Raw genomic sequence first — 15,781 nt, 5'->3', positions numbered from 1 at the left:
TGTAGTCTCCTGGGCAAGGAGGGGAAAGGTTGGAGAGAAATTAGGGTGTTGGGCTCGGCCGGTGGTGCTCTGTCCCTGCACCGAGGGGTCAGTGTGACACGAGAAATGAGCGCTGGTGGTCCTGCCCAGGGAAACCATTCAATGAATGGCTCTGGTCAGGCCGATGAGAAATATCCCAGGTCGTCACCGAGGTGGTCCCTGTGGCATTGAGGGGACTTCCATGCCGTGGGGATTTGAGACAAAGCTCCTGGATTGCGTTTCTGGAGCATTTGCCCTACTGTAGGATAGATGCTTTCTCGTTTGTCTTTATTTTTTGAAAGTTAATATGTTAAGTATTTATTTTAAAATTTTTTCAGTTTTTGGGACCCCTGGGTGGCTCAGCGGTTGAGCATCTGCCTTCAGCCCAGGGCGTGACCCCAGGGTCCTGGGATCGAGTCCCGCATTGGGCTCCCTGCAGGGCACCTGCTTCTCCCTCTGCCTGTGTCTCTGCCTCTCTCTGTGTCTCTCATGAGAAAATAAATAAAATCTTTAAACCAAAATTAAAAACAAACAATTTTTAGGTTTTTTTTTTTTTTTTTAAGTATAAAGGATTCTCTTCCCTGAGTTCACACATCTGTCACCTCACATATTTACTTTTTCTGGGGGGTAAGAACTCACATATTTCTCATTTGGACTCGAGCCACAATTCTGAGGGGTGAATGCCGTTAATTCCCATTTTATAGATCGGAAAACAGAGGCACAGAGATTCAAGTTGCCCAAAGACCAGGGAAGAAGGCATGGCTGGGTCCTGTCTTAGGGAGACTCGAGGAATTCCAGTTACGACCTTTGTGGATGAAGAAGGCCCGTTGTCTGCACACGATCTGGGCACAGAAGTGGCATCAAGGACAAAATACCGTCTTTCTCTGCTCAGGTCTGAAGTTTTTATTTGGAAAGCCTTTGGGACTGTTGAAATGGGACATTTGCCTGCAGCTCAGGGAAAGATGACGTAGGCAGTAAATGCGACTACGGGGGGATCACGTGTTCCCATGTGGCCGGCAGACACAGATCTGACAGGTGCACAGGCAGATTTCGGGGCAGCTCCCGGGACCCTGCCTCCTCCCCGAGCAGGGCGTGCAGAGCTGGTCTCCCCGAGCCATTGCCTTATTCGTGAGAAATCCTGCCTCTACAGATCTAGGCAGGAGGGCAAAGTCCAGTCATCCGTGAACCCAAGGACCGTGCCCTTCCCGGGGCTGACGGAAGCGGATCGGGGGCGAGCGGCCGTGGAAGCGGCGGCCTGCGCTCTCCGTTCTCGCTCCCCAACTTGGGCTCCGCCGCCTGAGGGCGGGCCGGGGTACCCTGTGGTCTTACAGCTGGTGGGGGGTGGAGAATTGGGGATGGCGACCCCGCAGGGTGAAGATCCTGTTCTAATTTCTAATAATTCATTGTTTTCAAAAATTTTTTAAAGATTTTATTTATTCGTGAGAGACACAGAGAGAGAGGAAGAGACAGGCAGAGGGAGAAGCAGGCTCCATGCAGGGAACCTGACGCAGGACTCGATCCCAGGACTCCGGGGTCACGCCCTGGGCTGGAGGCAGACGCTCCACCGCTGAGCCACCCAGGCGTCCCTGTTCCTTTTTAATTTGGTGACTTGGCTCCCAGGTGGGAGGGAACAAATCTTGCTCATCTTTACCCCCAGCGGCCTCCCCTCTCATAATGGTGGAGACGAGTGCTTTTGAGGTGTCCCTTTACAAAGCCAGAAATGCTCGTTAGGGTTCATCCTGGGTGAGTCAGGCATTTTTCTCAGCCACTTGCCTCATGATGCAAGAGGCCCTTGTTTCCTGGGTGATCTCACCGCAGTGGGTGGAAGAGCAGCCTGGGAGCGTTCCCGGGTGAAAGGAGGGTCCGCCCTCCCGGATGGGCAGAGCAGCAGGGCAGTCGCCGTGCACCTGAACCACAGGCCCTTACCCAGTGGTTAGAGGCGGAATATAAACCACACACACAGGTAGATCTTTATTAGCATCAAAGAAGCCCTTATAGGGACGTCCGGGTGGCTCAGTGGTGGAGCGTCTGCCTTCGGCTCAGGGTGTGATCCGGGGGTCCTGGGATCGAGTCCTGCATTGGGCTCCCTGCATGGAGCCTGCTTCTCCCTCTGCCTGTGCCTCTGTCTCTCATGAATAAATAAATAAAATCTTAAAAAAAAGAGAGACCCTTATATATTGGGTAAAAATAGAAGGCTGCTCTTAGTCACAATAGTAAAAAATATGGAAGGCACCCAAGTGTCTACCCACAATGGAGCATTCTTCAGCCTTAAAAAGAAGGTTCTGGGGCGCCTGGCTGGCTCATTTGGTAGGACACGCGACTCTTGATCTCAGGGTTGTGGGTATGAGCCCCATGTTGGGTGTAATTACTTTAAAAAAATCTTTATTTTAGAAAGCGAGAGAGCAAGAGAGAGCGAGAGCAAGACCGTCTTGCGGTGGGGGTGGAGCGGGTGGGCAGGCGGACACAGGAGGGGCAGAGGGAGAGGGAGCCAGATTCTTCAGTACACTCCCTGCTCAGGGCAGAGCCTGACAGGGGGCTTGATCCCATGGCCCAGATATCGTGACCTGAGCTGAAATCAAGTCAGATGCTTAACTGAGCCACCCAGGTGCCCTGTATCACACCCCGTTTTTGTTTTTTAAAATATTTTATTTATGGGCAGCCCCGGGTGGCTCAGCGGTTTAGCACCGCCTTCAGCTTGGAGTGTGATCCTGGAGACCTGGGATTGAGTCCGTCAGGGTCCCTGCATGGAGCCTGCTTCTGCCTCTGCCTGTGTCTCTCATGAATACATAAACATATATTTTTAAAATTTTATTTCTGAAAGGAAAGCTTTCTGTATGCCCATGTGTCATGACATCAAGGTCTGGAAGGAAACAGAACAGTTAATGGGGGGGTGGTGGGAGGAGGGCGTGTGCGACATGGGGTCTGCAGGGCCTCCCACATCTGATCTGATGCACTTTTGCCATCTGGCTTTTCGGTGAGCGCTGCTGCCTTGGTGGTAAAGCCGGGGCTGTGGCGCTGGGAGTCTGCGCTTGCCTCCCTTGCCGGGAGCGGCCCCTCGAGGTCCGCCATGGAACTCGAGGTCACAGGGGACCTGGTCCTTGCTGTGCTGGAGGCGCCTAACCTCGCCTCAAGGAGATACAGTGACTTAGCAAGACAGGGCTTCACGTCATGCTAATCCTGAGCGCTGGAGGAACCGGAAGGCTGCCTGATGACAAGAGCTAACACTCAGTGAGCTTGCAGGGGAAGGGCTGGGTGCTTCCCCAGCCACGAGTGAGAGGGGGCACAGTCACACCCCCCCGACAGACAGAGAGGCTAGGGGGAGAAGGAACCCACACAAGGGCTCGGTTCGGGAGCCCTGGCGGACTCTTCCTTCTGGCACCTGCACATTTCTCTTCAGCAAGTAAAAGGGACGGGCTTGCTTTTTTGTTAATAAAGTAGAATAACATTTATTTATTTCTTAAAATGTTTATTATACATGCTGTGCTCATGGAAAATCAAGGCCTCTGAAGGGACTCAAGTTGGATGTAAAGTGTGTCCAGCCGAGCCGGCTACTTCACGCTCAGCGTCACACTGACGCTTTCTTCCCCTTATAGGTGGCCATCATTTTCTTGATTTCAGCAATAGCTTTGCCTGGATTTAGCCCCTTGGGTAAAGAAGAGAATAGAAACCACTGGTAAGTGAACTGAACGAAGAACCCAGGGTCTTGGGTGAACTCCGCAGCGGGAATAGGGTCAAAGTGAGGTGGAGGCAAATGACATCCTCGGAAACTCAGGGCTCCCCGCGTCCGCCTGCAGTGCCCCCCACCCACCTCGGCCCCAGGGCCATGTGTGCAAAATGCACACACCCCCAGGAGCAGGCAGCTCTTCCACGGGCCACGGCTGGGGGCTCAACCAGCCAGTGGCCTGCAGACCCTTGCATGGGCACCCAGGAGCCCTCTCGGGTCCCGGGAGCGACCTTCCCCAGGGGGACCCTCCCAAGTGCCATTAGTAGTCTGTAGGGTCTGCAGGAGGCGCCCTAATTGAACCCCGGGAGTGCCAACCTCTTACGAGCAGGGAGACAAGTGAAGACCTGGCAAAGTGAGACAAGGACTCGTCTGAGGTTGAAAGAGAGTCACCCGTGTTAGCAGGACGACTCCGACCCTGGCACTGAAGTGTGTGGGAAAGAGGCCGGAGGATAGGTGGTGAAGACCGTGCGCAGGAAAGGGAGGACTGGGCAAGGGTTAGCGGCCCTACCCTTCAAGGGTCCTGAGTTTGCGTGCAAACCTCCTGTCAGCAGGCGTGCAGAGACTAAGTAAACAGGGGGTGGCATTTTCTGCAACTGTCTCACTGGTGCCAAGCGCCTGGCTCTGCTCGAGATCAGGCTGGCTCAGCCATCTGGCCCTGCACCCCCTGCCCACACCCGACTCCCCAGGGCCTGTGCTGTGCTGTGTGCCCTGCAGTCCCCACAGGAGGACCGCCACGGCCTCCTGCCCGCCACTGCGTGCTCCAGGGAACTAGCCTGCCTTTCCAGGCCAAGGTGTTGTCCTGGGAAGCCTCAAAACAGGAGACCCACGGCCACTGTGGAACACCGTGACCTTGATGCTCAGGTCACGTGGGTTTCCTCTACGCCATCCACTTTCCCTCACTCCAGGTGCCGTCTAGACTTGCGGCTGCCTCGTCCCATCCAGCTGAGAAAGTTTTGTCAATTCAACCCTACTGCCAAAAAAGGCACTTCCATAGTGGAAAAAAACAGGTGCGGGAAGAAAGAAAAAAAGAAAAAAAAATTTTCAGAGAGACAGAAAGGGAGAGAGGACCCTCTTCAAAGACTGATCTGGGGCAGCCGGGGTGGCTTGGTGGTTTAGCACCTGCCTTCGGCCCAGGGCGTGATCCTGGGCTCCCGGGATGGAGTTCCACGTTGGGCTCCCTGCAGGGAGCCTGCTTCTCCCTCTGCCTGTGTCTCTGCCTCTCTCCTTCTGTGTCTCTCATGAATAAATAAATAAAATCTTAAAAAAAAAAAACGACTAATCTGGAATAGTCTCCAAAATAAATTAAGGGGAAAAGGCAGCGGGAGACAGAACAGGACGCGTGTGCATCAATGTGCAGCGTGAAGTCTCTGGAAGAGCACCCAAGAGGCCGGGGATACCAGCTGCACGGGAGGCGGCAGGAGACAGGGTCGGGCTGCAGTGGCGCCCTCTGACGCTGCACCCACACCCCTGCCTGTGCCCCGTTTACCACAGGACTTAGCGGGTCTGCGCCCATCTGCACAGCTCACCGGGGGCAGCGGGGGCCCTGTCCCATCCAGACAGCAACCTTGGCAAGTCACTGCCCCCAGCCCCTTCCCGCCCAGGGCTCAGCTCCAGCTCGCCCCCTGCCCCCCAGCGGGGCCTCACCACTACCACAGGTCCCTGAGCACCCCCAAAGCCCATGCGGAGTTTCCGAGAAACACAGGGGCCCAGCCGCCCCCGGAGCCGCCGGCCCACAGCCCCACAGGCTCGGCCACCTGGGCTTATTCACTCCCCGTGCTGTGGTGAGCACATCGGTGCCTAACCTGCCCACAAGTTAGAGGCCCGGGGGCCCCTGCCAGGCCCCATTGCCGACACCAGGAGAAGCGCCATGGTAGAGACGGGGCCCCTGAGAACACGGGCATCCAGGCCGAAGAGCAGGGAGTTAGCAGTCTGGGTTTCCTGTGTAAGGTCGGCTGTGCCGCACCCCCCCGCCTTCTTCAGACTGCCAGCTGGTCACCCTTGTCCACCTCCTGCCTGCTCGCTCGCCGCACCTTGCAGCGAAGCCCTCTGCCCAGTCTCTGCTCAGGTGGCAGCAGGTCCTGAGCCACGGGCTGGATGTGGGGTGGCACCGAGCAGGGGGCAGCCAGTCCTAGCAGGTCGTCCACCCGGGATGCAGGCTGCCACGGACGTGCTGAGAGAAGACAGGCAGCTGGCTGCAGGCAGACGTCAGGGTGAGCCCGGGAAGCGGGAGAGGGCGAGGAAGCGGGGTGAGCAGGAGCCCCGAGACGAGGGAAAACACGGAGAGGGACCTGGGGCTGTGCCACCTTTCCTCCTGTAGTTCCTACCGAGTCACGGTGAGCTTGGGTTCCTGCTCGGGGACTCCCTTGGGCCCGTGTGCGCCCTACAAGTAAACCTTCCTCCGGGGCCTGAGCATGTCTGTTCCTCGCATTAGATGCCAGCCGGAGCCCAGGATCGCGTCAAGGGGACAGGTACTCTGGTGCCTCCCCACCTCTGACACGTGAGCTCGGGGGCAGGGAGGCAGGGCTGGGGGCCACCAGCGCCACGTACCTTGGGGCAGGTCCTTGTGCAGTTCATGATGGTGTGGCAGCGGTACAGAGAGAACGGGTCCTGCAGCTTGGCCAGGCGCTCCTCAGTGAAGTCGTCTCTGGAGTCGATCATCCAGCGGTAGGCCTGCAGAACCGGGGTGGGGGGTGCTGATGAGCCGTACTGGCAACCCAACGGTCAGCTCAAAGCCCCGGGGGAGCAGAAGGGAGGCCCTCAGCTTAGGGGCCTTGTCTCTGCTCTTTAGTTCTTGCCATCTTCCAAGGAAAGGTCCCTCCTTTGTAATTCCTCTCCATCAACGCCCCCCACCCCAAAGCGAACCACACCTGGTACCCTGGTGCTTAATGACGGTGACTAGGCATCGCCTCATTATTTCAAGGTGCTCACTGGCTTCCTGCCCAGATTCTGAGTAGGGAAGGCAGGGCCCGTAAGACATGACTCTGTCTTCACAGATGACTTAAGAGATCTGTCCAGAGATAATATTGGTTCCACTGATGGACTCATAATTGGTCAGTCCACCCCAAAGGCAGCTAACTGCCTGCCCGTGGGCAGCTCCATTCACCAACTCAGCGTGGGTACAGGTGCCAACTGTGAAGGGGTGTCATTACCAATCCTTTATGTAGATGGGAATCAATATTGCTAAGTGGTCACACAGCACATAACTTCCCTTTTTTGGGAAGATGAGAAATGAGAACTTGTTTTTTTTGGAGTTGAGAATCTTGTGAAAAGCACTGACCACAAACTTAAAAAGCACAGCTTTCTGGGAACAAAGGCAGTTTCTTTGCAGGGAACTACACATGTGGTGATGTGCCTGAGAGGCAGTGCTGCCTTCTCGCCAACTAACCCCTAAAACCGGGACTCCAGGCTTTCATTAGCCTGGAAACAAGTTCCAGCCTGAGCTGGGAAGCTGCCCCTCAATGAAATTTCTATTCCCTGCTTGCACTTCAAAAATCCCCACGTGAGGGAGATGGGGGGCCACCTGACAGCTGTGGTCTGGGGAAAGCGGCAAGAGCCAGCAGCATAGGGGATAGGTTTAAACACCTGCAAGGCCAGTTTTGCCAAAATGCGTGCCACGACCCCTCGGGGTGACCCTCACCACACAGAAGTGAGGCACTTTGCAGATGAAGATTTGCTGAAAGCCAAGCGAGGACAATGTAGCCACCTGCCCTGTGACAGGCGCCTGCTGGGACCCTGGCTCCAACAATACGCTGTCCTCTTAGACTTCTGGATGTCTCAGTTTTGTTTTAAAGATTTATTTACTTGAGAAGGAGAGAAAGAAAGAGAGAGGGAAAACAAGGAGTGGAGGGAGAGGAGAGAAGCAGACTCCACATTGAGCAGGGAGCCTGACATAGGCCTCGATCTCACAACTTGGAGATCATGACTTGAGTCGAAACTAAATCGGATGCTCAACAGACTAAGCCAAGCAGGTGTCCCTGGATGCCTGTTTTAAGTTCTCTTAGAGCAGCAAAGGAGCACCTTACCTGCATGAGAACCGCAGGCCCCAGGTATTTGTCTCCATTCCACCAGTAGCTAGGGCAGCTGGTGCTGCAGCAAGCACAGAGGATACACTCGTACAGCCCGTCCTGTGTGGAGGGGAAGGGCAGTCAGGAGCACGTGATGGAAGAGACTGGCATGTGTTCAGCTGGCTGAACGGGAGGTCCAGGATCTGTGCATGAACAGAGCGCCTACTTGCGTGTGAGTTTTCTTGGCAAAATCTTAGGGGTGGCTTGCAAAGATTTATCAGATTCATAAAAAAGATCTTGGTGTTGAAATGTACGTGTTTGTCGGGTTAGAACCCAGAGTTCTTAGGTCCAAGCACAAAGTACTTATCTTCTAATAAACAATAACCTCTCAGTTATCTAAAAACAAAACCAAAAAACCCATTAGAAACCCAACCAACCCACCCAAACACTTCACCGCTTAGAATGTACTCTAGGAAAATGAGGAAGGACTTGTGTGCTGGGGCATCCAGGAGTCTACAAAAGCCACTGCCCTGCCATGTGGAATTTAAGAAACAAGACAGATGAACAAATGGTGGGGAGAGGAAAGTAAACCATAAGAGATTCTTAATAGAGAACGAACTGAGGGTCGATGGAGGGAGGTGGGTGGAAGATGGGCTAGATGGGTGATGGGTTATCAAGGAGAGTACTTGTGATGAGCACTGGGTGTTGTAAGTGATGCATCATTGAACTCTACTCCAGAAGCCAATATTGCACTGTATATCAACTACCTAGAATTCAGATAAAAGTTTGGGAAAAAAAAAAAAAAAGCCTCTGCCCTGGTGCTGAGGAGAGACCAGGCCAGCAATGGGGATACCATCCTCAATGAGCCCCGTGCGCTCAACTCATTTCCCATCATTTGATCACAACAATCCTGTGGCATGAGGACTACTAGAGTCTAGAGAGGTTAGGTGGCTGGTCCAGGGTCGCACAGGCAAGCAGCCAGGGCTGGGACGGGACCCCAGGCAGTCCAACTCTGGAATGCCTGCTCTTTAAACCTGCCACGCTGACTCAATCTGTCCACCCAGTTCTAACAAACTGGACCTCCTGATTTTGCAAAAAACAGAAACTGATTAAAAGCAGCAAGACAGAAGGGCACATTGACATCTGAAGTGACAGCTTATTGTAACAGATGACACACAGTTGATGGTCATGATTGTAACTGTGAGTCTTCAACAAAATCCATGTTCTGTTCAGAGAGCAGGCGGGAATGCAAACTGCCCCACTGATCTAGAAAGCATATGGGATAGGCTCAAGAGCCTTCGTGATGGTCACATTCTTTAGCTCACTTACAGAAAAACCTGTAATAAGAAAAGCTCCAAATTTTGGCTAGAACTTGAAAGATCAAGATGTTTATCTAGCCTTCTTTGTAACAGGGAGTGACACTGTCCAACAGTAGTGGAATGGTTAAATAATATACAGTGCATTCAACTGAAGTAGCAGAGAACAAAGTCTAAGTGAATGCTTACGAAGAATGCTCAAGAACACAGGAAAATGCTTACAATAACCTATGTGAAGAGGGCAGGACACAAAAGCATATTTGCATTCTGATCCCAGCTACATAAAAATGTAGCAGATAAAAGAAAAGCAAAAGTAGCTGACAACAGACATTATCCTTGGGTGCTGCAATATCACAGATTACTTAAAAAGAGTTATCTGGATTTTCCAATTACCCACAGTGAGCATTAAGGCTTTTAAAATTGTGAGAAAACATTATGCTCAGCATATTAACTTAAGGAAGTGAAAAATGCTTAACAAATTTTTGGTATTTGAGTAATCCTTGAACTTCCAGAATACACACTCAGGGTAATCCGTCATGCTCTAGGAGTAGGGCATCCAGGAGGCTTGCCTACGGAGGAATGCGGGAGGGCCAGTTGGCTCGGAGAGACCAGTTCCAACCCAGCCCGGTGGCCCTGGGCAGTCAGACTCCCTGCGAGTGAGGAATGCAGGGCGAGCCTTGTGCCAGAACAACAAACTCCTCCTGACACGGGAGAAAGCTGTCTGCACTGCCTTTACACCACTCTACGATGAGCACTGGGCACTCACGTGAAGACTCTCCTCTTACATCTCTGCCTCTCTCTGTGTGTCTCTCATGAATAAATAAAATCTTAAAAAAAAAAAAAAAAGTTTTACAGGGAAGAGGAGGGGGCCTAAATATTCCCCAAGACTTCTAAAAGGTAAAGTGTGTTTACTCATCCACATGCCTAACATGTACTGATAAATAACCCGTGCTGTGGCCTCGGGGTCCAGAAAGGACTAAGATCCCGTCGCTGCCACTGCCGCTGCCCCTGAGGGGCGCCCGGCCTGCTAGCATGGTGGCAGGTCAGTGATGCTCCTTGGACAAGTGCTGTACTGGAGGAACGTGAGATGCGCTGACCGTGACATGGCACATGTCCTTGGTCCTGTGCAGATGTGTTGTTGGGACCCATCTCTATTGGGTCCCCTTCCCACCTCTTCCTCTCCACAAGGACACAGAGTGTGCAGGGAGTACGAGTGCAGATCAGAGGCTTCTTGGAGGGAACAGCGCCAGAGCAGGAGACTGAGAACTTGAGAACGACTCCTTCACTGGAAGACTTCAGAGCCCGGACACTGGGACGCCAAGAGAGTGACAGGGCCGTCACCGTCCCACCCGGCAACCCTTGGGACACTGGGTGTTAGGAAAGAACAGCAAGGTTCTGGTCCTGGTTTTGCCATGAACTCTTTTGCTATGAAACAGGGAGATGGAAGCTCCAGCGCCCATGGCCAGCATGTCTCTGATGTGCCCACTGTTGAAGAGCCACTCTGATGGAGCTGCCTACTTGGCAAGACCTGATCTTTTGCATACAAGTTTCTCTTGAAACAAACAAACATCCTGCAACATGGTAATCATGAGCCCTTCTAGGCGGGGCAGACATGCTCTGGATCCTTGACCCCTTGAGGGCCCCTTATGGGTTCACACTACCCCCTGGTCCTGAGAGGACGGCTGTCCAGCCCTTGGACAGATGCTCTAGAGGTTCCTTTCCAGCATACACTCCATTAATGGTCTGCATTGTCCCATGCAGCTACTCCCCCACCCCACCCCCCCGCAAGCCACACTTCTCCCAAGCATCTTTGCACAGAATTCCTCAAAGCAAGACAGTAAAAGGGGACTAATGACCAGTTTCTCACGGTCTTCTATGGACTGCAGATACTGCTGCTTGCCCTCCTGGGATTCATCCTTCTTCTTCAAATAAGGTTCAATGGATTTGTACTGAGCATAGAAGTTGCTCAAGTCCTGAGTAAGGGGAAGAAGAAGAAAAGAAGGGTCAGATTCTACTATCACTCCCTAGCATTCTCAGTCACCCCATTTCTTGGATGCTGCCCACTTCCCCATCGCATAGCAGCAGAAGTTGGACTCTCTTCCTTTGGCGTGGATCCGTGCAAAGGTGACAGAAGGAGAAATGGTCAGTGTTCATCGTGGCTGGGAAATCTCTCCTCTACCCACTCCTGAGGCCTGGTCCATGAAGGCGCTCACGAGTGGGGAGGCAGACACTGTGGAAGTACACTGTGTAACAACTGTTGCCTTCCCCACTGCTATTTTCCACATGAATTCTTTGTAGTTATGGCCACATTTTTGATTCTGGGACTGTTCCAACTCTAAAGTCCCTGTTAGTCCCAAACAATCCTCTTCAATGAGGGGCTGGAGAATCTTCCAGGTGTGTTTATCTTCCACCATTCAAATTCCTCAATTAAACTCAGGAAAAAAAGCCTGCCCTAAAGAATGATAACATATCTCTCCCTCACACACACCTTTTCCCATCTCCCTGAAAATAAAAAAAGGTGGGGTGGGGAGAGTGGGGGGGGGGGGGAGAGGGTATGGGAGGGAGAGGGGGCGGGGGAGGGATGGGAGGGGAGGCAGAAACTCACAGGAACCAGATCCTTTATCACATACATATGCGGCAGAGGGTAGATTTTGGAGACTTTGCTGAGGTTGGTGTCGATCCGGCGGGTGCAAGCCAGAGTGTTGCCTCCGTTGATGTTCATGGCACAGGAGCCACAGATGCCTGAGACAGAGAAGGCATTCAACGCTCTGTACCCAGGCTCGGGAAGTCCAGCTTCAGACTCATTTTCTGGAATGTCATTCCCTCATTCCCCTACCATCATGAGCAGCACTGACATGGAGTACACCCATGGCAGAGGTGCCCCACTGCTGTCTTCCTGCCTGGGATGGAGATCTAATGACCAGTTCCAAAAAGCCATGAGGCAACCCTAAGGCTGGAATCTGCACACTACAGACAGCACTGGAAGACAGAAAGGGCCTGGGGCATTGTTGGCATCACAGAGTTGCCACGCCAATCCCTAGCTCCATGCTTCATGCATTTTCAGAAAAAGGAAAAAAAAAAAAAAAAGGCAGCCCAGCCTGTTATTTGAACTCAAACTACTCAAACTCTGACAGACAGAACCCAAAAAGCAAATCAACAGTCTTGGCCATCTTCTGGCTGAGGCCTGGATATGGATTATCCACATATGACTCTTACTCTATTGTCTTCATCAAAACTAGCAGCACAGTGGGGGCCATGAAACCCACATAAACTGCCCGAGCACTGTCTTTCTAGGGAGAAGAATAAACTAATGTGAAAGCAAAGCAAAGCTAACCAAGCAAAAGTTAGGTGCTGACCAAGGACCCTGAAGATGACACTTTTGTTTGCCCGGGCTCATTTGCTGTGTATGGAAATTTCCTAGATATTTTAGAGTTTAAAGAGGACTATGCAATCTGAACCCATTTCTCTGAAGCTGTTTTCTTGAAGATCATCAGGCCAGAGAAATGTGATTAGTTGTGAAACCTGTACTGGGTTATCACTTTGGTAAGACCGCGTTCTCTTCTCCTGCTAATCTTAGTAAGCGTGTAAGATAACACAGAGCCCTGTTTTAAGCAAATACAGCGAAGTTCCCCAGGAGACTGAATGCTATCAATATATTTGTGTGTGCCTGGTATCCAACCAGAAGTATGCTTTTATAAAAAATGGTATGCAATTTAAAAAATAAATCCAATGTATCTTCTCTGAAAAAGACTCCCCAGAAAATTCTCTTAACAAACAATAAGGGAAGAGAAAGGAGTGGCAATTAGTATCACTCTGCCTCATACTTTTTAGTCCAGATGGGCCACATCATATGTTCTTGGCTCTGACAAAGTCTTACGGGGAAAGGTTACTGAAAAGCATCTATATTTCCTAGGTTGCCAGGATTTACGTGGGGAAGGTTGGTATTTAATTACCACAGAGCGTTCCCTGAACAGCAGGGCTCAGCCAAACTACCATAATATCTGTCAGCATTTGGTACACTAAATCCCATCCTGTATGATTAGCTGAATCAAAGCAGATGTCTTAGAAGGAAGGCTGGAATACTTGACATGTACCGAACAAAGACAAAAAGCAATGGGCCAATATCCATAGTGACTTTTCCTTTTATGGAAGGTCATTTTAGGAAGAAGCTTCGATCACTGGTTGTGGTCCAACCTACTCTGTTTTGGTTTTACCCCAGGTTTTCTGAGCCTGGTCAGCAGAGCACACCGCCTGAGTGCGGTTCTGGAATCTGACAACCCTGGCTGATGCCTGGCTCCCCAACTACCTATGTGTTTTTTTGGAAGTCCCTTAACCTCCCTGGGCCTAAGGTCCACTCTCTGTGCTCTATGGCCGTCAGGACCAGTCAGCCCTTGTGATAATCCTCTGTGATTTTTTTCCCGTGTCTGAGGACTGCTAAATGATTATTTATGAGTTTTCTTTTTCTTTTCTTTTTTTTTTTTTTAAGATTTTATTTATTTATTCATGAGAAACAGAGAGAGAGAGAGAGAGAGAGAGAGAGAGAGGCAGAGACATAGGCAGAGGGAGAAGCAGGCTCCAGGCAGGGAGCCGGACGTGGGACTCAATCCCAGGTCTCCAGGATCACGCCCTGGGCTGAAGGCAGCGCTAAACCACTGCGCCACCGGGGCTGCCCTATTTATGAGTTTTCTTAGTATCAACTCACTTTATTTAAATTTATACTAAAAAACTGTATCACTGTTAGACTTTCATTAGTAATTACATTTTTCTAGCATAACAGCTGTTACTGTGGGAGACTGTTCCTGCCCAGAACGTTCCTACTGAGCAGATACTTTATATACATGTACACTCGTAATGCTGGGAGCTGGCAGCGGCACACCTGTGCCCCCTTGCTGGACAAGGGTTAATGTGCACAAGCACCGACTAGAAACTCCACTGCCGTCCCCAGTGAATGAGCTCAGCAGTGGTGCAGAGATGGGCTGCGTCCTGCTAGCAGATGGGAGTTAATGCCTGAGGGGTGGGCAGCTCATGCCAGATGCAGGAACCAGGCGACATAGGATTCCCGATGGGAAGAAAACTCAGAAATGTACAGAACCTGTACTACACTTGGGAGTTTTAGGCACATTTACCCAAGGAAAGGAAGTGCAACACCTGGTCTCCTGGCAGATCACCAGCTCAGCTGTGGCAGGCAGGCCGCGGAACCAGAGCCTAAGTGTCTAAAGCCTAAAATGCTTACCTTCTCTGCATGATCTTCGGAAGGTCAAGGTAGAGTCAATTTCATTCTTAATCTTGATTAAAGCATCCAACACCATAGGACCACATCTGACCAAAAACAACAAAACACTCCGGTCATATTGACGGGATGTTCAATCTTCCTGCCCTTTGTTGTAATAGGACCTGAGACATCTGCATATGTCAGCTGCTCTTCTAACCCATTTGGCTTTCTCAGGGCACACTCAGAATTTTTTTCTGTACTTCTATTTTTATGTTATCCTTACACATTCTAAGCACTGCGGAGTCACGCTGCATATACATTTCTAGGAGAAGGAAAGCTACAGGGGTAGAGACAGTCCCCCACTCCTAAGCGCTGTGAGTGTCCATGTGCGTGGGTGCAGCAGGTGGGAGGAAGGGCAGTAGCACTGGCTTGGAAGCTGGAGCGCAGGCCTGGTGGCAGGGAGCCTGGTCTGAGTCCTGGCTTGGACGCTTCCTAGGTTCTCGGCAAACCCCGGCTTCAGCTCCTCACCGACAAAGCAGAGAGCAGTACCTACATCTCATGGGACTACTGCAGGTGAATTAACACACGGGAAGATGAAAGGGGGAGTGTCTGCCACATATTTAGTTTAACCATGATCATCATCATGCAGAGAGTGCAGCTCTATGGACTTGTTTGCTCTCTGAGCCTCTTCCTTGACCTGTAAAATGGAACTAATATATATGTCACAGGATTATTACAAAGATGAAATAAAACTGCGATTTTCATGGCATCTGGTACACAAGCACTCAACAAACCTATTTCCTGGCTGCTGCTCTGTGCCTCTCAGTTATATATATATATTTATATTTATATTTTATTTTATTTTTTTTTTAGTTTTTATTTATTTATGATAGTCACAGAGAGAGAGAGAGAGGCAGAGAGACACAGGCAGAGGGAGAAGCAGGCTCCATGCACCGGGAGCCCGATGTGGGATTCGATCCCGGGTCTCCAGGATCGCACCATGGGCCAAAGGCAGGCGCCAAACTGCTGCGCCACCCAGGGATCCCTATTTGTTTATTTATTATAGTCACACACACACACACAGAGAGAGAGGCAGAGACACAGGCAGAGGGAGAAACAGGCTCCATGCACTGGGAGCCCGATATGGGATTCGATCCCGGGTCTCCAGGATCGCGCCCCGGGCCAAAGGCAGGCACCAAACCGCTGCGCCACCCAGGGATCCCCCTCTCAGTACTTTTCTATGCATGGCATTTAAAAACATATCCCTCTCCCCAAATATCCTTTAGCATTATCTAGGTTTTTTTTTTTCTAGCTTTACTGAGATATAATTGACAATGTGCAAATTTAAGGTGTACAGCACGAAAGTGTGGCACAGAATCTGGAGTGTTTATGTTGTGAAATGATCATGAGGTTAGTTAACACACCGCGTTATCTGTACTTCTTTCAGCCATGTACAAATACCTCCCAGCCCTATCTCTGCTAACACTGGGAGCCGAGACCTTTAAAA

The 15,781-nt window shown here is 51.2% G+C and overlaps 1 protein-coding gene across 1 annotated transcript in view; it reads right to left on the bottom strand.

The window, feature by feature from the left end:
* Nucleotides 1-3,467: 3,467 nt before the first annotated feature.
* The window catches only part of SDHB (succinate dehydrogenase complex iron sulfur subunit B), a 32,923-nt gene continuing 20,609 nt past the window's right edge, over nt 3,468-15,781 (bottom strand). The window contains exons 3-8 of the mRNA XM_041765153.1: nt 14,296-14,381; nt 11,668-11,804; nt 10,919-11,035; nt 7,765-7,866; nt 6,290-6,412; nt 3,468-3,661 (exon numbers count right to left, since the gene is read on the bottom strand). Coding sequence (XP_041621087.1) covers nt 3,584-3,661; nt 6,290-6,412; nt 7,765-7,866; nt 10,919-11,035; nt 11,668-11,804; nt 14,296-14,381 — 643 coding nt within the window. The 3' untranslated portion in view covers nt 3,468-3,583. The remainder of the gene's footprint in view (nt 3,662-6,289; nt 6,413-7,764; nt 7,867-10,918; nt 11,036-11,667; nt 11,805-14,295; nt 14,382-15,781) is intronic.

This window comes from Vulpes lagopus, chromosome 8, assembly GCF_018345385.1.
Source record: "Vulpes lagopus strain Blue_001 chromosome 8, ASM1834538v1, whole genome shotgun sequence".
Taxonomy (NCBI): Eukaryota; Metazoa; Chordata; class Mammalia; order Carnivora; family Canidae; genus Vulpes; species Vulpes lagopus.
This window is presented reverse-complemented; position numbering and strand designations above follow the sequence as displayed.